Source organism: Watersipora subatra, chromosome 11 (genome assembly GCF_963576615.1).
Source record: "Watersipora subatra chromosome 11, tzWatSuba1.1, whole genome shotgun sequence".
In the NCBI taxonomy this organism is placed as follows: Eukaryota; Metazoa; Bryozoa; class Gymnolaemata; order Cheilostomatida; family Watersiporidae; genus Watersipora; species Watersipora subatra.
In genome coordinates this window covers 40,081,411-40,107,738 of record NC_088718.1, presented here as the reverse complement: position 1 = coordinate 40,107,738, position 26,328 = coordinate 40,081,411, and the positions used below count along the sequence as shown (strand labels likewise).

The 26,328-nt window shown below is 37.7% G+C and overlaps 2 protein-coding genes across 2 annotated transcripts; one reads left to right on the top strand and one right to left on the bottom strand.

Annotated features, from left to right (window-relative positions):
• Positions 1-16,301: 16,301 nt before the first annotated feature.
• Positions 16,302-17,366, bottom strand: LOC137408853 (intermediate filament protein ON3-like). The gene is made up of 3 exons (XM_068095437.1): positions 17,321-17,366; positions 17,040-17,126; positions 16,302-16,588 (listed from the first exon to the last, which is right to left on the bottom strand). Exons 1-3 carry the CDS (start codon positions 17,340-17,342, stop codon positions 16,419-16,421), a joined length of 279 nt encoding a protein of 92 aa, XP_067951538.1. The 5' UTR covers positions 17,343-17,366; the 3' UTR covers positions 16,302-16,418.
• A 4,362-nt stretch (positions 17,367-21,728) lies between these two features.
• Positions 21,729-24,467, top strand: LOC137408606 (probable ATP-dependent RNA helicase ddx17). Its single transcript, XM_068095189.1, has 3 exons — positions 21,729-21,854; positions 22,347-22,799; positions 23,457-24,467. Exons 1-3 carry the CDS (start codon positions 21,815-21,817, stop codon positions 23,630-23,632), a joined length of 669 nt encoding a protein of 222 aa, XP_067951290.1. The 5' UTR covers positions 21,729-21,814; the 3' UTR covers positions 23,633-24,467.
• Positions 24,468-26,328: the final 1,861 nt, after the last annotated feature.

The window sequence follows — 26,328 nt, the reverse complement described above, 5'->3', positions numbered from 1 at the left end:
CTATATTACGTTCGTCTCAATTCAGTCAAATTTGAGTAGTCATTTATAAGTCGCACCCTTAACACCTGTTCAATGTAGTGTATATGTATGTTTTATACTAGCAATTTTTTACGTTAACCATTTATTACCATATGGTTCTAAGATTTGCATGTTACTATACAAATACTCAAAAAATTAATAATACTCGTATTGCGTAGTTAGTTAGTGACAAATGTTATCATTTTTGTATTCGAAATATGTTATTGTGGCAACAATTGACCTAATTACTGTGCAGCTAATCAACTGTAGATTTTTCCTTTGATTTGCTATATAACCTTTCAGCTTTGCCATTGCTGTTGTGTTACTGCTTGGTGCTGCAAGAGATAACACCAATAAAGATACTGCGTTCTTTACAATAGCTCTGCTTGATTTTCCAAGGCAAATAGTGTATAAAATTTTTGTCACTGTTTCTGACTTTAGCATTGTGATATTAGCCAGCGTATCATAGCTGCATTCACTATAAGTGCTATTGACCAAACATCAAGAATGATTGCGATTGGCTTACTAGGGTGTAACAGTTGGGAAAAGGCACCATCGAGTCTGTTTATTGGCTCACAATTGAGTCTGTTTATCGGCTCACCCAAGAGTCTGTTTATCGGCTCACCATCGAGTCTGTTTATCGACTCACTCTCAAGTCTGTTTATCGGCTCACCATTGAGTCTGTTTATCGGCTCGCCCTCGAATCTGTTTATCGGCTCAACCAGGAGTCTAGTTATTGACTCATCATCGAGTTTGCATGAACTCGTTCTTAAGTTGGGAGTCGTCTATCCTTGTCTAGTAAAATTTACTTCACTAATAAGAGCTACCGCTATGCTATCATTTTGCGTCGGGCCCAAAAGCGGCAGCCCATTAGCTCCCATATAGCGACATATATTGCCTAATCAAGTCATCAAGCTTGTGTGGCTAAACTAGCAAGGTGTTGGACTGCTGAAACGAAGGGACTGAGATCAAATCTGCTGCCATAGTGATTCTTTATTCCAAGATTTTAATAGCCATAGCTGGAGTGACACACCAACATTAAAAAATAAATAAATATAGATTATTAATATGAGAGTCTGTAGTAAAATACTATGAAGACTACCTGCTATATTTATTCTAGAACAAACTGTACATCAAGCTGCTCTGATGGAGTTTTACTGGCAGTAAAGCTAATGGCAGTAGAGTAATGTTTTTATGTCAGTAGAGCTGATTGAAGCAATAGTATTAATATCATCAATTTAACATGTTTTAAAAAGCTGATAATAATACTGAATGCATTCATTAATTTAATCAATAATATACTATAATTTTACATGATGTAAAAGTAACATGTAAAATTAAAACTGTATACTAGCATTAAGCTCGGCTTGTAATCCCCAAAAGTTGATTGTGGTTAAAACATTAAAAAATATAAAAAATTACATAACCAGTTGTTATCATTGCAAATGTTGATATCAGCTATTGCATTCAAGTTGCAGCATTACACATCTATATTCTGTCAGCCTCCTCGCAACTATAGCAGATGTCATAATTGCACTCGCATTTGATCTGACCATCTTAACCGTGATCAAGTTCCATCAATTTTAATCTTAAAACATCTTAACAATTAGACCACCTCAAACATTAAAAACATTAGCAAATGATCAAAAAATGCTGATACTTTCTGATAAAATTTGATAGAATTTTGTGTATGTTCATGTAATGACTACGTCAGAGAAATAAACTGATTTCAATCTACGGCGATTTCGTGATGGCGGCGATTAACTGCTCGTTTTTGAGCTTCTAAGAGCTTGTGATCCATTTCCACATATTTTGTACCTACAACATAGCAAAGTAAGACATGGTGAATCTTTTGATACCAAATAACTGTAATGTAAATTTTGTTGCAAGTCAACCTTAAATGCATGTGAATTCTCATTTTTGAGTCTCTAAACAGACAGGTGTTTAAGATGCCGGTTCTTAGAAAAGAATGGAGTTTTAAAACCAAATACTTTTAGCAACTTGGTTAAAAACTTGGAGCAAATGTGTGAAGTTTGGATAAAATTGGATAAAATGTTGAAAGGTATAGCATTTACACAGACTAACAAACATACATATTCGTGCGCTCTCACAACACACGCACAACACGCGCACAACACACACGCACACACGCACACACGCACACAACGCACACAACACACACAATGCACCTAACACACACAACACACACAACACACACAATGCACACAACACACACACACAACGCACACACAATGGCATATGTGTGAAGTTTGGATAAAATTGGATAAAATGTTGAAAGGCATAACATTTACACAGACTAACAGACAGACATATTCGTGCGCACTCACACAACATGCAACACACCCAACACAACACACACTCCACACACACACACACAACACACACAATACACGCGCAACACGCACGCACGCTCAACACACACACAACATACACTCAACACACACGCAACACACACTCAACACACACACAGCACACGCACAATGCACACAACACACAGACACACACAACACACACTCAACACACAATGCACACAACACACTCAACACACATAATGCACATGCACGCAGGCACACACACACACACACAACACATACAATACACGCACAACACGCACGCACAACACACACAACACACACTCAACACACATGCAACACACACGCAACACACACACATTCAACACACAATGCACACACTCAACACACATAATGCACACAACACACACGCACACACGCACACAACACATACAGAACACACATGCACGCACGCACACACACACACACAATGCACACACAACACGCGCCCACATTACACACACAACATACATTTAACACACACGCACACACCCAACACAACACACACTCAACACACACTCAACACACACTCAACACACACACAATGGTATAGTCGAGTTTATTAATAGAGATGTGACATCATAATAAGTTTGACATAACTCGGGCACGTGTTTATATTTACTCCCTTGTTTTGTATTACATGAACATGTAGCAATAAGACATACGTGACCAACTTTATCACAACATGGCTTGCCTAGAGTTAAAGGTTAGTGTTGTTTACTTTCACCTATCTCTGATAAGAACTAAGTTTATGTTGTACTGAGAGATGGAATCTCTGCTAGCATATTTTTGACCAAGCTATTACTTAAGATAATCTCAACATTTTTAGTAACAGACGCTTTTAAAATCAAACTTAATCTAGGGATTTCAATTGACAGGTATACAGTGTAGAGATGATTTAGAAACAAAACTACGAAAATTTTGTACCAAGAGGGAGAAAACCACATTTTGTACATTGAGTGAATGGAATCAACTGGCACATGGAAAGAACAAAAAAGGCTACAAGGTCTTGGTTAGAATGTTACATTGAGCAGGTTAAAAAAATACAGATTCGACCTAGCAAAAAGGTAGTTTGGTTGTAGAGTATAGACTGTTATATAAAATTATACAGCTAAAATATTGTGAACCGTAAGTATTCAAACAGGTCATGTGATCTATGCAAGAATACTTGGCATTGTTGTGACAGATAGAGAACAAGAACCTGCTTAGCTGATAGGCATTACTGTACTAGGCAACGGGAAAAGGTGGAATGATACCCGATATACCCGAACCAAAATCACTGTAGGCAACCCTTATAAGCTCAGTGTATCTAATCTTTCCTTTAACAAGAGTCGTGTTTGTTCATCCACCTGAATGAAGCCATGACTGAAAGTTGGAGAAAAAGATGTATGAAACAGGATTCCAACTCGCTACTTTCAGCGTGGTAAATGACACTCTAACAACATTTCAGAATGATTGTACCTATGGTACGTACACCTGACGATCTCTCACGGCGTACTAAACTGTCAGGGTGCTACTAATAATAACTAGTACTATAATAACAATACTAATAATGATATTTGGGATGAAGGAAAACATCGAGAAGAACCAAATTTATAATATGTCATCCGCTGTTCTGCCACGATCGGTAGGACTACTAAAAAGAGTACTGAAGCGTCATGAAAAAATCTTTCTCGAGGTTCATCGGTCAGCAAACTCACTCAGAGTGTGTTTTAGAGGATTATGATGCTAAAACATCATCTATGGTAGATAGAACTTATGTAAAAATAGGGTGACCAAAATTACATACTTAATAACTAAAAACAGGTTTTTTTCTTATCTTATAAATTCACCGAACCTGCGCAATAGTTGTTATTAAAGACACCTACTAATGGTCAGCACAAGAATGTTTAAGGTGCAATGGCTTATCATCTCTTGATTCTGAAACATGACTCACTATCTTGATCACATTGTGTATTTCTAGTAGATAAAACTAGGGCCTAAGGCTATTAAACTAATAAAACCTATTACTGATAAGAATGCTGGTAGTGTCTCAATTACAAATAAGGAAGCATTCAGCAAGGAAAGCGGATATATTAGTCCTAGAAGAAATTGAAAAGTGAGCTTGCTGCCACGTAAATAACACCAAATATACAGATGTTAAAATCAAGAAGAGTAATGGGCAATCTGTCACCTAGTAAATACTATTACGTGTGAGATATATGTTAGTTATATGAGAGTAACGCTATTGTTATTTTAAAAGCTTCAATAAAGACATCATACAGTAGACACTCCACTAATTTATATATAATATTATATATATATTATATATATATAATTTTATTCATGTATATATATACATATATATACATATATATACATATATGCATATATATATATATATATCCGTCCTGCGCTATCCGTCCTGTATATATATATATATATATATATATATACAGGACGGATAGCGCAGTTGGTAAGGTGTCGGGACAGTGATCATTAGGTCCTAGGTTCAAACCACAACAACTGCACCCTTCTGGCAGTCCTTAGACAAGACCCTTGCTTGTATAACGTCTACAACCTTTATGATGAGTGCAATAACCAAGCCATAATGCTAATACACCTCACTCAGGTATACAGCAAGGACATCGCAATGACCTTCGGTATTGAGATATGTGGAAGGCTAATTCTTAAGAAAGGCCATTCTATGCTCACAGATGGCCTAAGAATGCCAAATGGCACCATCAAAGATATAGAAGAAGGGTACAAGTACTTGGGGATTATGCTAAGTAACATCAACCACGATTTCGAGGTACGTCACAAAGCCATTACCGAATACAAAAAACGCCTTCGGCAGGTCTTACGGAGCCAGCTCAATGCCAAGAACCAAGTCATGGCAATAAATACCTACGCACTGCCAGTAATAAGATATCCATCAGGCATAATAAAGTGGACTGAGGAAGCCATCAAAGAAACAGATATAGCAACTCGTAAACTGCTGACCATGCATGGAGCACTCTACCCAAAATCTGATACTACTCGATTGTATCTCGATAGGAAAGATGGCGGTAGGGGACTCAAAAGTGTACAGCAGACAGTGAAAGAGGAGGAGCAAAGCATCAATGCATATGCAGCCTCCATGGTCACTTCAGATAAGTTGCTAGCTGAATTTCAATCGGATGCTCCTACAACGGACCTACGCCCTGATGATGAGGAAATTGACTGGCACACAAAACCTCTTCATGGTGCTTACCACCAACAAATATCTAAGGTTGGCAATCTTCACCAGACATATATGTGGATGAACAAAGGAAACCTAACGACCAATACAGAGTCGCTAATCATGGCAGCCCAGGAGAAAGTGCTCCCAACAAGGCAACTCCAAACAAAAATCTATCACACTAGGGATGATCCTAGATGCAGACTGTGCAAAGATGCACCTGAGACCATCCAACACATCATCAGTTGATGCAAGCAGCTAGCAGGAAATGCATACACTGAGCAGCATAATCATGTCGCAGGTGTTGTGTATAGAAGTCTATGTGATGAGTATGGCCTTAATAAACCACAACACTGGTGGGAAGCTCCTGGTAAGGTCAATGAAAATGACCGCGCTAAGATCCTCTGGGACTTCTACATCCGAACTGACAAGCATGTCCTCGCAAACCAACCAAATATAGTGGTGGTAGACAAGGAGAACAAGAGGGCTACTATAATAGATATAGCAGTACCCAATGACTACAACATAGCCAGCAAAGAAAAAGACAAGGTAGAGAAATATCTCCCTTTTGGAGAAGAGATTGAAAAATGCTGGGATGTAAGAACAACTGTAATCCCAGTAGTCATTGGGGCACTGGGCACAATAACACCGGCGCATAAAATGTGGCTTGCCCAAATACCAACAGCAATCAACTCAGGTGAGTTGCAGAAAAGTGCGCTACTGGGAACAGCTAAGATCTTGAGGCGAGTGCTCAAACTCCCAGGTCTCTTGTAGGAGACCCTAGTTAGAGCAGCAACTATCACCCATACGGGTTAACCAGGGTGAGGAAACAATTATATATACATATATATATATATATATATATATGTATATATATATATATACAATGTATATATATACATATATGTATATACTAGTAGTAGAAGTGACTCACTTGTGAAGTGTCATACCCTTTCTTTTGAAAGTCCACTCCTGCAGTTTTTGCAGTTCATGGAATAGCAATAGCACTGTGCACCTACACCCTTCCATCTCTTACATAAATTATTAGTAGTAATCTCAGTAGTCTGTTCTTTTGATTTAGCAGTGTATTCGTGATCTTCCATAGCTGTTAAATCTGAAATTAGATTTCTTTCTCACATTGAACACTATAAAATTAACTCAAACGCCAACTGAACATGGCGTCGACCGGATTTCCGTACTCGTGAATGACCTTTGCCATTCCAGGGGTTTTGAGTTCAATGCTGCGAGGCAACCAAATCTCAAAATCTTTGGTGAAAAACCTAAGGCTAAAAAAAAATTGGCACGCCCATGCTATATATTTTATATGAAAACTTAATGATTGCTATGGTGTTATAGCTCAGTGGTAGAGCATACAGATGAAACCCACGTCGATAATAAAGCCGTAGTGAGTTCAAATCCATCCGATTGCGGTAAACAAAGAATTTAAGATCTATAGCCGGAAAACTGACATACGACGACATACTTTGAAAAATATCTATATAGATGTATATATATGTATATATATGTATACATATATATACATACATGTATATACATATATATATGTATATACATTGTATATACATCCATAATGTTCTTTTGTTGGGCATATATAACTATACCTCCACATTTAGTGGGACTGAAGAAATTAGTGGGACGTATATAGTCCCACCAAGCAATCTTATTCTAAAACCATTGAAAATTTTATTTGTAATACAGACATTTAGCCATGGTTGTTATCAGTGGGACTACAAAATAAACTTTGAAGTATTTTGGAGTGGTCCTTCCAAAAGATATGGATTTTTATGACTAAGGAGCTGGGCCATCACTAAGGAATCACATCTGTTGGGACGTTTCTTTGAACTGAATATTTTTTAATTGGCTGAATTAGGTGAATGAATAACTGCAATTGGCTGAAGAAACTTTAACTTAATTAATCAGTTACTTATGAAGTTGTAGTAAGGTAATTACAAGTAGGGAAAAATAGACACTTGCAGAGATTAGTGCTGGCTGTACAAACTAAAGGTTCAAGTAAGAGGATATGGAGACTGATATCTTGTTCTTCAACCTTTGAACCCTGGCTGTCAATGTCGATGTGTGTTAATTGTCGATTTGGGCAATTGGTCAATTTGGGCAAACATACGTTCATCATCGTTTCATGAGTCAAAATAAAATAGCAAATTATACATGTAGCTATTATCAGAAAATTTTTCAATTGCATCACAATCAACTTGATATATACAATGCATGCCTTGTATATATCAAGTCTTACCATGCAGCATATAGTGGTAAAACTTAATATATACAGTGCATGCAATGTATATATCAAGTTTTACCACTATAATACACTGCATGGCAAAACTTGATATATACAATGCATGCATTCCATGCATGCATTGTATATATCAAGTTTGGCCACTATACGCTGTGGCCAAGCATTCCATGCATGCATTGTATATATTAAGTTGATTGTGATGCAAGTTAAAAATTTTATGATACCAGTTTCAGTTTGCTGTTTTATTTTCTGCAGATAATATAATCCCATTATTGCAGAAAAACTTCTGCTTCGCATAATTTATTTTGCTAAACTGGGACATGTAACTCTTTGATGTTGCGTAAAAATTAGCAGGACCCTCTCTGTTCAGCGTATAGCAGGACCCTCTCCGTTCAACGTATAGCAGGACCCTCTCCGTTCAACGTATAGCAGGACCCTCTCTGTTCAACGTATAGCAGAACCCTCTCTGTTCAACATATAGCAAGACCCTCTCATTTCAATGTATAGCAGGACCCTCTCTGTTCAACATATAGCAGGACCCTCTCTGTTCAACTCATAGCAGGACCCTCTCTGTTCAACGTAAAGCAGGACCCTCTCTGTTCAACGTATAGCAGGACCCTCTCTGTTCAACGTATAGCGGGACCCTCTCTGATCAACGTATAGCAGGACCCTCTCTGTTCAACGTATAGCAGGACCCTCTCTGTTCAACGTATATCAGGACCCTCTCTGTTCAACGTATATCCGGACCCTCTCTGTTCAACGTATAGCAAGACCCTCTCTGTTCAACGTATAACAGGACCCTCTCTGTTCAACGTATAGCAGGACCCTTTCTGTTCAACGTATAGAGGGACCCTCTCTGTTCAACATATAGTAGGACCCTCTCTGTTCAACGTATAGCAGGACCATCTCTGTTCAACATATAGCAGGACCATCTCTGTTCAACCTATAGCAGGACCTTCTCTGTTCAACATATAACAGGACCCTCTCTGTTCAACGTATAGCAGAACCCTCTCTGTTCAAAGTATCAACGTAACAAGCAGTCTCACACTGACCAACTATTTAAAAATTCCATTAAAGTTCTGTTTTACTGGCATGCCTTAATTAACTATCAACATAGGTTTTTTGCTCTGCATTGTAGATCTTAAGGTTTTCTATTCTATTAAAATATGTTCAACATTGTGATGGTACAACTCATGCGTTATCAATGAAAAGTTCCCATTCAACCACCTTCAAAATATTTTTCCACAAATCCCCAAATTTACAAGAAAATGGAGTAGCAGTGATACTGGAATGTCATTGTGACCCAAACTCATTGACTTGGCAGTAATCTAAGAGGTCAATAGTGACTTATCTACCGCTCTTCCACAAATTGGGAACTTCAGCAGTTTCTGAAGGTTATTCTTAGAACCCATTTGTAAAAATGACAATGCTTGTGATTTGACAAGAAACTGCATGTGTGACATTACTGTTGTCAACCCTTGAACTATGCATAAAATTATTTTAGAAAAAGGAACATGTGACAATGAACATCTATGTATAATGTTTAGTGTGTTGTGATGGTGTTAGAACAACCACAAAAATCCAGAGATTAGGTACATTAGCGAGAAGTTTAAAAAAGCGATCGGACTGAACTGCAGTAAATTCTATCAAAATTAAAATATAATAATATATGATAGAATGTACATATATAAATATACACTCAAAAATCTGCCTATTTTAAGGATTTGAAAAAATGGTTCTTTTTGGGACTTGTGAAGGTCAATTAAATTATGATTAATATATACATGTATAAGAATATTAAATACCAAATAGTCAATGTTAGTTACCCATATATATATTGTTTACCCATGTATATATACAATGTAAATATGTTTAGAGAACTTTGACTATTGGATAGTATAGTATACATATATATCAATTGTAATTTGATAGCCCTTTAAAAAGTCCCAATAAAAAGGGTTTTTCAAAATCCCCACTAAAAGGAAAGTTCTGGGTATATATATGTATAAATATATATAAATATATAAATAAATACATATATAACCTTTATATACATAAACCTATATATATAGTTTATACAGTTTTATACTGTATAGTTTATACCGTATATATAATATATACATATATATAAACCATCAAAAATCTATCACACTAGAGACGATCCTACATGCAGACTGTGCAAAGATGCACCTGAGACCATCCAACACATCATCAGAGGATGCAAACAGCTAGCAGAAAATGCATACAATGAGCGGCATAATCATGTCGCAGGTGTTGTGTATAAAAGTCTATGTGATGAGTATGGCCTTAATAAACCACAACACTGGTGGGAAGCTCCTGGTAAGGTCAATGAAAATGACCGCGCTAAGATCCTCTTGGACTTTTACATCTGGACTGACAAACGTGTTTTAGCAAACCAACCAGATATAGTGGTGGTGGACAAGGAAAGCAAGAGGGCTACTATAATAGATATAGCAGTACCCAATGACTGCAATATAGCCAGCAAAGAAAAAGAAAAGGTAGAGAACTATCTCCCTTTTGGAGTAGAGATTGAAAAATGCTGAGATGTAAGAATCACTGTAATTCCAGTAGTCATTGGGGCACTGGGTGCAATAACACCGGCGCATAAAATGTGGCTTGCCCAGATACCGTAAGCAATCAACCCAGGTGAGTTGCAGAAAGGTGCGCTATTGGGAACAGCTAAGATCTTGAGGCGAGTGCTCAAACTTCCAGGTCTCTGGTAGGCGACTCGAGTTATAGCAGAAACTACCACCCATATGGGTTAACCGGGGTGAGCAAACAATTTATATATAAAAAAATTGTTTCCTTAGCCCGGATACCCCGTATGGGTGGTTAATTCTGCTCTAACTCGGGTCTCCTACCAAAGACCTGGGAGTTTGAGCACTCGCCTCAAGATCTTAGCTGTTTCCAATAGCGCACTTTTCTGCAACTCACCTGACTTGATTGTTGTTGGTATTTGGGCAAGCCACTTTTTATGCGCCGGTGTTATTGGGCCCAGTGCCCCAATGACTACTGGGATTACAGTTGTTCTTACATTCCAGCATTTTTTAATTTCTTCTCCAAGAGGGAGATATTTCTCTATCGTTTCTTTTTTTTGCTGGCTATATTGTAGTCATTGGGTACTGCTATATCTATTATAGTAGCCCTCTTGTTCTCCTTGTCTACCACCACTATATCTGGTTGGTTTGCTAGGACATGCTTGTCAGTTCGGATGTAGAAGTCCCAGAGGATCTTAGCGCGATCATTTTCATTGACCTTATCAGGAGCTTCTCACCAGTGTTGTGGTTTATTAAGGCCATACTCATCACATAGACCGCTATACACAACACCTGCGACATGATTATGCCGCTCAGTGTATGCATTTCCTGCTAGCTGCTTGCATCCACTGATGATGTGCTGGATGGTCTCAGGTGCATCTTTGCACAGTCTGCATCTAGGATCGTCTCTAGTGTGATAGATTTTCGTTTGGAGTTGTCTTGTTGGGAGCACTTGCTACTGGGCTGCCATGATTAGCGACTCTGTATTGGGCGTTAGGGTTCCTTTGTTCATCCACATATATGTCTGGTGAAGATCGCCAACCTTAGATATTTGTTGGTGGTAAGCACCATGAAAAGATTTCGTGTGCCAGTCAATTTCCTCATCATCAGGGCGTAGGTTCGTTGTAAGAGCAGCCGATGGAAATTCAGCTAGCAACTTATCTGAAATGGCCATGAAGGCTGCATATGCTTTGATGTTTTACTCCTCCTCTTTCACTGTCTGCTGTACACTTTTGAGTGCCCTACCGCCATCTTTTCTATCAAGATACAATCTAGTAGTATCAGATTTTGGGTGGAGTGCTCCATGCATGGTCAGCAGTTTACGAGTTGTTATATCTGTTTCTTTGATGGCTTCCTCAGTCCAATTTATTATGCCTGCTGGATATCTTATTACTGGCAGTGCCTAGGTATTTATTGCCATGACTTGGTTCTTGGCATTGAGCTGGTTCCATAAGACCTGCCGAAGGCGTTTTTTGTATTCGGTAATGGCTTTGTGACGTACCTCGACTTCGTGGTTGATGTTGCTTTGCATAATCCCCAAGTACTTGTACCCTTCTTCTATATCTTTGATGGTACCGTTTGGCATTCTTAGGCTATCTGTGAGCATAGAAAGGTCTTTCTTAAGAATTAGCCTTCCACATTTCTCAATACCGAAGGTCATTGCGATGTCCTTGCTGTATACCTGAGTGAGGTGTATTAGCGAATCAATGTCCCTTTCTTTGTTAGCGTACAGCTTGATTTCATCTATGTAGAAGAGGTGGTTTATCTTGGTGCCAATCTTAAACTGGTACCCATATTGAGTCTCCTCCAGAATATTGCTTAGAGGGTTTAGGCATATGCAGAAGGGCAGCGGTGATAAGGAGTCACCTTGATAGATGCCTCGCTTAATTTTTACACTTGCCAGCTTTTTCCCATTAGCCTCCAGTTCCGTCCTCCATTTAGTCATTGAAATCTTGATGAATGCCACAAGAGCAAGGTAAAAATTGTACAAACTGAAGCACTCAAGTATCCAACTATGGGGAATTGAGTCGTAGGCCTTTTTGTAGTCAATCCAAGCCATGGCAAGATTGGTTTGCCTCCTCTTGCTGTCTTGACAGACCGTCCGATCCACCTGTAACTGATGTTTGACTCCTCGGGTGTTGCGCCCAATTCCTTTCTGAGCACTGGTCATATAGTGACTCGTGTGCTCTTCCAGTTTGTCTGCAACTATTCCTGAGAGCAGTTTCCAAGTGGTGGGCAAGCACGTTATTGGTCGATAGTTCTTGGGAATCGGCCCCTGCTTTGGAACTTTTATCAGAAGTACAGTTCGTCCTTTGGTCAGCCATTCTGGATAGTCACCTTGTTTTATTAGGCATTCCATCTGCTTAGCCATTCTAGTGTGAAGTGATGTCAATTTCTTTAACCAGAAGGCTTGAATCATGTCATGGCCAGGTGCTGCCCAGTTCGTCATATGCTGCACTCTGCACTTGATGTCCTCTTTGCTGATGGTGAGTCCTTGCTGAGCCACAGTGTGTTGATGGCTCTCTTTAAGCCTCTTCAGCCAATTTGCAGTGGTGTTATGAGTAGTCTCTTTCTCCCAGATGTCCTTCCAGAACTTTGAAGTGCTAGATCGGGGGGCTCAGACATTGGCCTCTGTAGTTCACCTTTGAACTGGGAATACACTCTAGATGGATTATTGATGAACAATTTGTTCATTCTGTTGTTATCCTGCTCTTTGGTGTACCACTTCAGCCATGCCGAGAGTGCTACTAGCTGCTGTTTGGCAGATTCTAGAGCTTCTATTGTGGCTTCCCTTTTTGGACGCTCCAAACCGTGGTTAGATCTCTCACTGAGCCTACTAACTTTCTTGCGCAAGTCTTTGATCTTATTTTGTAGCCTCAGCTGCCAGGATGGAATGGCTTGAAGCCTTGTTGGCAGGGGCTTAATATCCATCTCCTCCAAAATGACAGTTGCTGTACTGTAGATTAAGGCATTAGTCTCACTGATTGATTCAGTTGAGATCGACTCCAGTGCCAAGTTAATGTCTTCCAACAGCTTCTTAGGTATGGCCTTGCTAACTCTTCGTAGTGGTACCCTGCTTCCATAATCATTAGCAGCTGACATCTTGTTGATGATATTTTCCGCAAGCTCTCTCATCCTTGGGACAAGGGCCAAGTGCATATCTTCTTCAACCCGTGAGTCAGCACATGATCGTGTATGCGTGACAGTGTGTGTTGATATGCACTCCTCGTTAGTTGAGATTACTTGGGTGAACTGTTCCCTAATTTCATCTACCTCAAGTTCTGTTCTGAGGTGCCGCTTGATTATGTTACTCCTCTGAGCTACAAGTTGCTTAGCTGTTAGTGGTAATTCAGGGCGCATGTTTATCCACAGTTGACACATCCTTCCCATGTAGCCCCACTTTTGAGGTTCACTCATAAAGTAGCACTGCATGAGATCCATGTTATCAGTCCGAGACCATTTCATCCGTTTTGAACCAGTAGCCCATTTTTCACTGCCTTGTCCTGGTTCAGCTACAGGCAGCGCGGACCTTGTTTGATCGGGCGACGTCCGAGCCGGCCTGGCTTTGGTTATTGCACTCATCATAGAGGTTGTAGACATTATACAAGCAAGGGTTTTGTCTAAGGACCACCAGAAAGGTGCAGTTGTTGGGGTTTGAACCGAGGACCTAATGATCATGGTCCCGATACCTTACCAACTGCGCTATCTGTCCTGTATATATATACATATATGTATATATATATATACATATATACATATATGTATATATATACGTATATATATACGTATATATACGTATATATACGTATATACGTATATATATATATATATATATATATATATATATATATATATATATATATATATATATGTATAAGTCTACAGCCTGAGGAATGCACTAGCAAGAAACTATCAGTAGCTGAAAAAAAGATAAGTGAACTATTTAATTTTCTAATTTATATATATATACTGTATACGTGTATACATATTAATACACGTATACACATATGTATATACTATACATCAGGGCTGTATTGTCCAAAGAAAAAGTGGTCAGGAGACTGTCAATTAGTAGTTACCAGAGGCCCGAATCGGTCATGCGGATAGGGTCAGGGAGTGGGGCTGAAGCGCCCTCCCAAAGAAGGGGGGTTCGGGGGCCCTCCCCCGAGAGAATTTTGAGAATTAAGAGCAAAATTAGAGCATTTTAAAGCGTATCTCATATTATTTAAGATGGATATCTAGGTCCTGCCAAGGTGAGTCATTTCAAGTCTTGCAAAGAGAGCTAGCTACAGAATTACATGGTTTTGAGTTGTAACCATATATGTATATTTACATTTATGTTCATAAATATACATACATGTACATTTGTATATAAAATATTGATTGTTATAGCTTGACACTTGTCTTTTAAAAAGCTCTTCTTCCGTCAATGAGTTCCATGGCAGAAATCTTTCACAACTGATTCTGTATCTATATCAACATCTTTATATATGTGTAATATTAGAAGATTATTTAGACAGTCTGCCCTATGGTGTTCCTCATCGATGTTTGGATTCGCTTCAATGCAGAAAAGTATCTCTCGCCTACCGCATTGGTGGCAGGCAAAGCCAATACTAGATTAGTCAGCCTCTCTACTTCATCGCTAGTAGCGCTAGAGCGCTAGGTAATTAGTTGTTGGAAATTCCAAGCGAATGAGCTTAGACTGAAATTCCTAACTAATAAGCCGCCAAAGATCACTAAAAGGTTGGGGCGACTTAGCTGCCCAGCCGCCTCAGGGAATACGGACCTGAGAATTTTAGTGTCACGTAATGACTTCCATCGTTTACACTATGCCGTGTTCACAATTTCCGAGATTTTGACAGAAGAAAAGTACTCCGGATGGTTCCGGAGTCTCCTAATAGGACAATACAGTACTGCTATACATATATATTATTTTATTCAGTTTTGTTTAGTTTAGCTAGTTCTTGTTTGACTATTATGTATTATTTTTTTAATAGAGCTGGGCGTGTGGCTTCATTTTCCAAGTTATTTCAGGGTTTTTGTTGTTTTCTTGAAATTCCATGTATTCTCTGTGTTTGCTAAGTTATGTTTAGTTTTGTTTATTTTTCTGATTGAATGAAGCTTTGTGGTTATTGTATGCGAATTTGAATTCGGTAGAGAAACAGCATATTTAAATAATTTTGAGTGAATGTAAGGGAAATATTTGTGAATCAGTAGCAATGATCACAAAATGAGAGTAGTATTTGAGTGTTAGATTATGACATTACAATCTTCTAACGGGTTCCTAAATTACACGTATGTCATTATAAGTTGCTCTAGTCTGATTAATACTTCTGTAGTCAGCAAATGTTTACTGCTATTCATATTCGTCTATTCAACTCATTGCACAGACTTACGTGACAGAACTCTTTATAAAAGATTTTACAAAGGGTTAAAGATATTCCAATGTTTTGTATTTATGCCTTGTGTACCACTTGATAAAACATTTGACCAATTCCGAATCATTCAAGCCAGTTGTTATCTGTCAGTGAGTAATTGAGTCACTCGAGAGTTATGTACTTCTAAGAGGAGACAATAAATCTTCTACTATAACTGTAACAATTTCCCAAATAGAAATATATCCATTTATTTGTTAGCAAAATTGTTTTATTTTCATTGAGCATTTCAAGTATTCATACAACTTAATCATACAAGTAGTCAGATTAAATATAGAAAAAACACATTTAAATAGAATATAATTATAAAAAATAAAACATAAAACTATATAAAAACTAACAACAATTTTAAGCATTAAGATATTTATGTATATAGATAAATATATATACTCACACTTGCTTTTTTAGCTTTGTATTTCAAGGTCTAGCATTCTGCATCTAGGGCTAAGACGTTGTAGAGTGGATGGAGACAACTTCGAGTTGTCTTCCTGTTCTAGCCATTTTCTACATCCGTCCATTCTATATATTATCTATTTTCATACAGCAATATATCTGACCTAATCAAGTCTGCATGTCCATCACCTCCTCCACAGGCACCACCTCCACCGCTTCCTCCACAGCACCACTGCTGACTCCTCCACAGTAACTACTGATGTCTATTCCACCACCAATACCCCAACATCCTAAACTGTATGAGATAGAATATCCTCTACCATGTCCACCAGAATATCCTAAAATATAATGAAATACTATGACAACTGAAGCCCATTAACTATTTTCTAATATAGGCTCTGGTATGTTCCAAAGCAATGCTTGATCTTGTCAATTAACTTGACCTTAACTAACACCTAACTCTAGGGAACACAGTCTAAAACAATAGATTAACAGTAGCAACAAATCTTGGAAACTTTCCACTATATTATAAACAAGTTTATTTGGTGAGAGAAATCAACCCTGAAAAGGCCATTGTTCAGAGTAGCCTGTTTTGACCAGGTCAAAGTTGCGCAGGGCAAATCATTTTATCTACACATTTTTATTGGAAAAAGTATTTGAATAAGTGGCTTTCGCTGTCGCTAATCACAGAAAATATATATTTTAAAACTACCCTTCACGCGCACTGATATTTGCGTATCAATTGAAAATTGGGTTTAAAATACTTTGTACTGCAAGTCATGTATTTACCTGTACTGCGACTCTTGTATCCACCTGTACTGCGACTCGAGGATCCATCACCGCTGCTAGTGGTCTCCTTCTTTTTTGCTTTACGACCTAACAATAATAAAAGTCTTTCTACTTTATTATCATGGAGGGACCATAGAATCATGTTAGTTCACAATAAAATAAATGTGAAATCCTTAGCCGTAGTTCTTCATTTCTAGAAGACACTAGAACATGAAATACAACATCTCTTGTTTAACTCACACTGATTACAAATACAGGTTGGTAGAAGTTGATCTACTTACGAGATAAAAATGAATTACCCATGATTGCTTCCACAAACTTCTTTGATGATTTCGTTTCTGTTACTCAGGTTGAGAGAGGCGAGTTTATATACCAAATTTAGGGAAGTTTCCATTTCCCGGCTCTGGAAAATTTCCTGAAAAGTTAGCTTTCTACATGCCTCAATGACGGCTTATCATGTATTGCCTGGCCTAGCCTATGTTTATGCTTTAGATTGAGTTGCTTATGGATGCTTATGACAGGCGAGGTTAAAAAACTTGAATGCTTGTGACAGGCGAGGTTAAAACACTTGAATGCTTATGACAGGCGAGGTTAAAACACTTGAATGCTTATGACAGGCGAGGTTAAAACACTTGAATGCTTATGACAGGCGAGGTTAAAACACTTGAATGCTTGTGACAGGCGAGGTTAAAACACTTGAATGCTTGTGACAGGCGAGGTTAAAACACTTGAATGCTTGTGACAGGCAAGGTTAAAGCAGTGTGTATATCCTAAGGAAGCGTATATATACTCTTAAAGCAGAGTAAATATACTCATAAAGCAGTATGTATATACTCTTAAAGCAGTGTGTATATACTCTTAAAGCAGTGTGTAAATACTCTTAAAGCAGTGTATATATACTCTTAAAGCAGCGTATATATACTCTTAAAGCAGCGTATGTATACTCTTAAAGCAGTGTATATATACTCCTAAAGCAGTGTATATATACTCTTAAAGCAGCATATATATACTCTTAAAGCAGTGTATACATACTTTTATAGCAGTGTGTATATACTCTTAAAGCAGCATATATATATACTCTCAAAGTAGAGTATATATACTCTTAGAGCAGCGTATATATACTCTTAAAGCAGAGTATATATACTCTTAAAGCAGTGTGTATATACTCTTAAAGCAGCGTATGTATACTCTTAAGGCAGCGTATATATATACTCCCAACACCAAGGAGTTATAGTAATCAGCTATTCACTTGCTACTTACTAACATGATGGCAAAAGATTAATAAAAACATCCAATAGAGTCGAGAGCTAAGAAATTAGAGTTAATAACCTACGGCATATCTTCTAAACCACCTGATGGTAGGGGGCTGTAGATACAGTTTGTACTGTATAATCTTCAAACAGAGTCAGTCAGTTACTCCATCTAGCACAGCGAGTGTCAGCTTATACACGCATTACGTCTACCATTGCAGTTCTCTTATTGCACTGCAGTGCCATTTGACTGCTAATATGGCATTTCTCAACCGACAGTACACTTTCTTTTTCCATTATCACTTTGGTCGTGGGCTGTATGACAGGGGAATTTCTGAAGTTATACATGTTTGCTTATACAGTCAAACACGGATAACTCGCCCACGGATAGCTCGAACACATGGTTAACTCGAACGGTTTCTTTGGTCCGTTCCCACGTAATGATTAATTGCTTTAAATAACTCGACCTCAGCTCTGTTACCTCAAACAGTTTTTTGCCCAACGTCTACCGACACGGTTGCTATCGCTTTAGAAAATCACTTTATTCCAAGCCATAGAGGTTAACCTCAACTTTTCATAGTTCATAGGCTTCGTTATTACCAACATCGGCAAAATATTTTTGTCAACGACTTTTCTAAAGGTTTGGTGAAATTTGATTTTTACCAAACATCCGCTTAGCGATAGCCCTTCGGAAACAAGAAAGAGTGAAGTAACCTTCGCAAAAACAACAAGAAAAATTAGCAAAACTGATCTTGGTTAAAACGCTCAGAGAAAAAAAAAGGCTTTTTCTTCTGAGCACTTCAACAACGATCAAGGTTTGCCGAGTTTAATATAAAATTTATCCCGGCAATAACATCACCTCAACCAACAAACCAATCTCAAGTGATAGAAAAATCTCTATACTTTTTGATAAATATTTTTTAAACTTTACATTAGAAGCATTTAATTTGAAACAAGCCATTTACCCTTTTGATTTATATTATAGTTTGTATATGTACATATATCTATTCATAAATAAATACATAGACTTGTGACAATACTCTGATAACTTGAACGCTCTGATAACTCAAACACTTTCGCTCAGTCCCGTGAAGTTTGAGTTATCCATGTTTGACTGTATATACAGTCACAGCCAAATACTTTTGGCAACCTGGCGGCAGACATGGAGCATATGTGTGAAGTTTGGATAAAATTGGATAAAATGTTGAAAGGCATAACATTTACACAGACTAACAAGCAGACATATTCGTGCGCACTCACACAACATACAACACACCCAACACAACACACACTCAACACCCACACACACACAACACACATAATACACACACAACACGCACGCACAACACACACACAACACACACTAAACACACACGCAACACACACTCAACACACAATGCACTCAACACATAATGCACACAACACACACAGAACACGCACACACACACAACACACACAATACACGCACAACAGGCACACACAACACACACACAACACACACTCAACACACACGCAACACACACACAACACACACACACACAATGCACACAACACACACTCAACACACATAATGCACACAACACACACAGAACACACACACACGGACGCACACACACACGCGCATGCTCGCACGCGCTCACACACACAACACACACAACACTCACACACACAACACACACAATACACGCACAACACACACAATACACGCACAACACACACAACACACACAATGCACACAACACACACACATAATGCACACAACACACACAGAACACACACGCACACACACACAAACACACAATGCACACATAACACGCGCGCACATTACACACAACATACATTTAACACACACCCAACACAACACACACTCAACACAACACACACAACACACAATACACTCACAACACGCACGCACAACACACACTCAACACACACACAATGGCATAGTCGGGTTTATTAATAGAGATGTGACATCATAATAAGTTTGACATACCGCGGGCACGTGTTTATATTTACTCACTTGTTTTGTATTACATGTACATGTGGCAATAAGACATACGTGACCAACTTTATCACAACATGGCTTGCCTAGAGTTAAAGGTTAGTGTTGTTTACTTTCACCTATCTCTGATAAGAACTAAGTCTATGTTGTACTGAGAGGTGGAATCTCTGCTAGCATATTTTTGACCAAGCTATTACTTAAGATAATCTCAACATTTTTAGTAACAGACGCTTTTAAAATCAAATTTAATCTAGGGATTTCAATTGACAGGTATACAGTGTAGAGATGATTTAGAAACAAAACTACCAAAATTTTGTACCAAGAGGGAGAAAACCACATTTTGTACATTGAGTGAAGGGAATCAACTGGCACATGGAAAGAACAAAAAAGGCTACAAGGTCATGGTTAGATTGTTACATTGAGCCGGTTGAGAAAGTACAGATTCGACCTGGCCAAAAGGTGGTTTGGTTGTAGAATATGGACTATTATATAAAATTATAAAGCTAAAATATTGTGAACCATAAGTATTCAAACAGGTCATGTGATCTATGCAAGAATACTTGGCATTGTTGTGACAGATAGAGAACAAGAACCTGCTTAGCTGATAGGCATTACTGTGCTAGGCAACGGGAGAAGGTGAAATGATACTCGATATACCCGAACCAAAATCACTGTAGGCAACCCTTATAAGTTCAGTGTATCTAATCTTTACTCTAACAAGAGCCGTGTTTGTTCATCCACCTGAATGAAGCCATGACTGAAAGTTGGAAAAAATATTGCATGGTACAGGACTCGAACTCGCTACTTTCAGCTTGGTAGACAACACTCTAACAACATTTCAAAATAGTTGTATGCATAGTTATTACGTCTGACGACCTCTCACGGCACACTAACCTACCAGGGTGCTACTAATAATAACTATAATAACAATATTAATATTGATATTTGGGATGGAGGAAAACATTGAGAAGAACCAAATTTATAATATGTCATCCACTGCTCTGCCACGATCAGTAGCACTACTAAAAAGAGTACTGAAGCGTCATGAAAAAGTCTTTCTTGTGATTCAACGGTCAGCAAACTCACTCAGAGTGTGTTTTAGAGGATTATAATGCTAAGACAACATCTGTGGTAGATGGAACTTATGCACAAATAGGGTGACCAAAATTACATACTTTATACCTAAAAACAGGTTTTTTTCTTTATTTTGTAAATTCACCGAACCTGCGCAATAGTTGTTATTAAAAACACCTACTAATGGTCAGCACAAGAATGTTTAAGGTGCAATGACTTGTCATCTTTTGATTCTGAAACATTACTCACTATCTTGATCACATTGTGTATTTCTAGTAGATAAAACTAGGGCCTAAGGCTATTAAACTAATAAAACCTACTACTGATAAGAATGCTGGTAGTGTCTCAATTACAAATAAGGAAGCATTCAGCAAGGAAAGAGAATATATTAGTACAAGAAGAAATTGAAGAGTCAGCTTGCTGCCACGTAAATAACACCAAATATACAGATGTCAAAATCAAGAAGAGTAATGGGCAATCTGTCACCTAGTAAGTACTATTACGTGTGAGATATATGTTAGTTATATAAGAGTAACGCTATTGTTATTTTAAAAGCTTCAATAAAGACATCATACAGTAGACACTCCACTAATGTAAACCTCCTTTTGTGTCATTTCAGGTTTTACTTTGTATTACGTAAGAAATTCCATATAACATAAAGCGTCACCTTTGTGCAATTTCTCAAATTGATTTTGAATCGCGAGAATAACATAGTTAGCTTTGAAAATAATATTTTCTCTCTTTCCACCCTTGGGAAAAGAAGAGTTTGGGCGGGATAATATCTCTATTATATATTAGTACTCCAGCAGTCTAGTTAGCCATGAGAGATTGTCAAGTGTGCCTATAAAGCACAGAGAATAAGTGTGTGCATAATTATTCAGAAATACCTAAAGGCGGTCGATTGTTGCTGCTGTTAGAGTGTCAGCCTACCAGGCTGAATGTAACAAGTTAAAAGTCTAACGGTTTCTTTACACCTTGTAGATCGTGAAGTAACAAGCAAAGGTGAACCTGATAATTGTGGGTATGTAAATAATAAGAGTAGAGACAGTGGAGCTGGATACAGAGTGGGTGGTGAGAAGAGTTCCAGTAGTGATTATAGTAACGAATATAAAAGTCCCAGTAGTGGATACAAAAGTCTGGCTACGGAATACAGTAGCGAATACAAAAGTCTTACAACCGGATACAAGTCTTTTAGTAGTGGATACAAAAATCCAAATACTGGATACGAGAGTTTTGGAAGTAGATACAAGAATTCCATTTATGAACACAATAGTATCTATAGCGGATACAAGAGTACCATTGGGGGATACAGGAGTACCAGCAGTAGATACAGAAGTATCGGTAGTGGATACAGGAGTAGTGGTGGAGAGTACAACAGTTCAAGGGGTGAATATGTCAGCGGTATTGGAGGATACACCCCAGCGTTCACTGATGGTATGTAAACCTATATAATTATATTTCTTAAGTCTGCACTTTAATTGTTTTTTACAGTATAATTGTGCTAGATAGATATATGTTATAGAGGGCATATCCATGTATATTAAAATTATAGGAGGAAATTAATATTTTGATTAAAAAATTTGTTTCCTGCAGTTCTGAACATGAAAAAAATAGACAGAAATAACTTTCCCCTAGTTTCACTCAAAAATACATTTTACTAGATGAATGATCGGCATTGCATGAGTAATAAAGTAATCACCCAATGTAGTTCAGTAACTTGAGCTAGTAACTTAAGCTAGTAACTTAAGCTAGTAATTTAAGCTAGTAACTTAAGCTAGTAACTTAAGCTAGTAACTTAAGCTAGTAACTTAAGCTAGCCTAGAATAGGAGCCATGAAGCCAGCTTGATATCTGGTCTCTGACACTAGCAATCACGGCCTTCAAGTGTGTTAGTAGTAACCAATAGTATTTCTGCTTTAAGCGTGCTTATTCTAACCGGTGTAATGAGTATGACCACAATTATTCCATGGTATAGCAATTCATTCCTAGATTTCAATCGTTATAACTGGAGAGGAAGAGATGACGACAAACACTAATATTTATATAAATATAGATTAGTGAAGCATTAACACTTTCATAATTATCATTTTAGAATACAGCGATGGATATCCTGTGTCAAGCAGTGGAGTTTGTTCGAGCTCTTACAGTAAAGATTGTGACAGAAGTTGTGGTAGTAGCGGAGGTTGCGATAGTAGCGGAGGTTGCGATAGTAGCGGAGGTTGCGATAGTAGCGGAGGAGACAGCGGTGGTTGCTGCAGTGGAGATTAAACAATATGGTATTCGTAAGCAGCTGGACAAAGTAACGAAAACTGCCAATCAGCTAATGGAAATGAATGCTTTATTACATTAAGCTGTTTTAACCTCCATGAGTTTTGTTCAGCAAATATTATAGCTAGATGCAATTAAGTAGATTTGGGCTATTGATAGCGTGTTGGAAACCAGGCTAGGACAGATCAACTGAATTACATGCAACCATCGTTGAAGTTCTGAGAAGCCAAATGATCCATGAAATGGGGTTATGATGCCTTTGGAAAAGGATGAAGAGTACAAGTTGGAGAGATCCGCAATGTATATACTGCTGCAGTTCAGATGGGAATAAGTCTGGCCAGAAAGCACATAACGAGAGGAGGAGAGGTTTACTGATAAACAATGAACTCAATGCGATTGAGCTTATCTGGTTAAATCAAGTTTTACGATTAATCATGATTTTGAGTAATAGACCTAAATTTTGTGACATCCTGTAAGAGGAATTCTCAAACTAAAGACATCTAACCATTTCAAAGAGATATCATACATTCTGAGCAAAGAAAAATGGAGACAAATTAAATACATATCGTATATACATAATCATATTCATAGAGGCTGGCAGTTTTCTAGTTAGTCTTCAACTTCAGCTTACTTGGCAGTAGAACTGCTAAATTCTAAGTGGCTTGTGAAGAAACGAAAATCATTATCAACCCAATTAATACAAAATATATCTTTTTTCTATACGCCTACCATCATCTTTGTTGTGAGGCTCTCAGTTTGAGAGATCAAACCTGTTCATCTTACTAATTTATTTTTCGCTCTATTTAGGTTGTAGCCTCTACACAAACAGTCATTGAAACAGTCTGGACATTGAAAATATATCTACTGTGCAGTCCTGTGAAGTACTGGACAATAGACAGACTATATTGTCTCAAACAATACTCCTTGGTTGCAATATATTACAATATACATATCCAGTGTATATGGGAGAGTGAAATATAGTTATACCTACACCAGGGTGCGGTGTAATATTAATAACAGTGATAATAACAAATGATAATCACAATACATCACTCTGGTGAGAAACTCATGCGCACACGCAAGTTGCGTTGTCTGCCGGGACAGCCAGTTATCGGTCAAAGTTGTTATTCTTCGAACAGACGCAGTCACACCAGACTATCTTCTGAATAAGGCCCAGACAATTAACTGTCTGGGGATGTGAAGTACGAAGAAGCGGAAGGGGTATATATATATAGTGTATATATATACTGCACCTTATATAGCAAAGAATATATTTTATAGCCGGTGCAAGGCACCTATTCAACTGAGTCATAGTACAGCACACAGGATTCTATAGAATTAAACCATCCAAGAAATGGAACGCAAATAGGCATGCTATTGTAAGTATGCAAACAGCTTGATATAAAACTGCTATCATCATAAAAGTTTTTAAAATTTTATTTTTATAACACGCATTTACTGATTTGTGTTTCTAGCCATCCAGTTTGACAAACTTAGCCTATTGATGCGAATACAACAATCGGTAAATGAATAATAAATGGTGAATTTCGGAGAGAGGAAGAAACCATGAAAATTATCATTTCTATGATTAAAAGTGATGATTTTAGTAGTCAGCTGATGAAAGACAACTTTTCAAAATACTGAATAAGTTTTCTTAGGGTAAATGCTGAAGGAACTCCAAAATTAGCTGGAATTATCAGTTTTTAACCAAGATTCACAGTTAAACCTTTAAGACTTGCCATATTGGATTTTCCAGCCCCAAATATGTAGTTCAATATCTAGAACACCAAGCCTGTAGGATCGGTCTAAAAATACTTGTTGGCAGAATGCGAACAGGTTACAACAAATCCATCTTTTGCAAATGCTAAGTTCCAATTCATAATAGCCAAAATAGCTAAAGATCTAAAATAACTAGAGCAGATACTAGAGACATGTTCAGATTCAGTGCTCCAAATGACCAGGTTATTTTTTGGTACTTCTTGTAAAATACTTGGTTGTAATAAAGCCTTCGACCTTTGGTAATCCAATGTCATTTGGAGAGTCATCTAATTCCAATAAGGCAGCGTATATATACTCTTAAGGCAGCATATATATACTCCTAAGGCAGCATATATATACTCCTAAGGCAGTGTATATATACTCTTAAAGCAGCGTATATATACTCCTAAGGCAGCATATATATACTCCTAAGGCAGCATATATATACTCCTAAGGCAGCGTATATATACTCCTAAGGCAGCGTATATAAACTCTTAAGGCAGCGTATATATATTCTTAAATCAGTGTATATATACTCTTAAGGCAGTGTATATATATATACCCTTAAAGCAGTGTATATATACTCTTAAGGCAGCATATATATACTTTTAAGGCAGCGTATATATACTCCTAAGGCAGCGTATATATACTCCTAAGGCAGAGTATACAAACTCTTAAGGCAGTGTATATATACTCTTAAATCAGTGTATATATACTCTTAAGGCAGTGTATATATATATATACTCTTAAGGCAGTGTCTATATACTCTTAAAGCAGCGTATATATATACTCTTAAGACAGTGTATATATACTCTTAAAGCAGCGTATATATACTCCTAAGGCAGCGGACATATACTCTTAAAGCAGTGTATATATACTCTTAAAGCAGTGTATATATACTCTTAAGGCAGTGTATATATACTCTTAAAGCAGTGTAT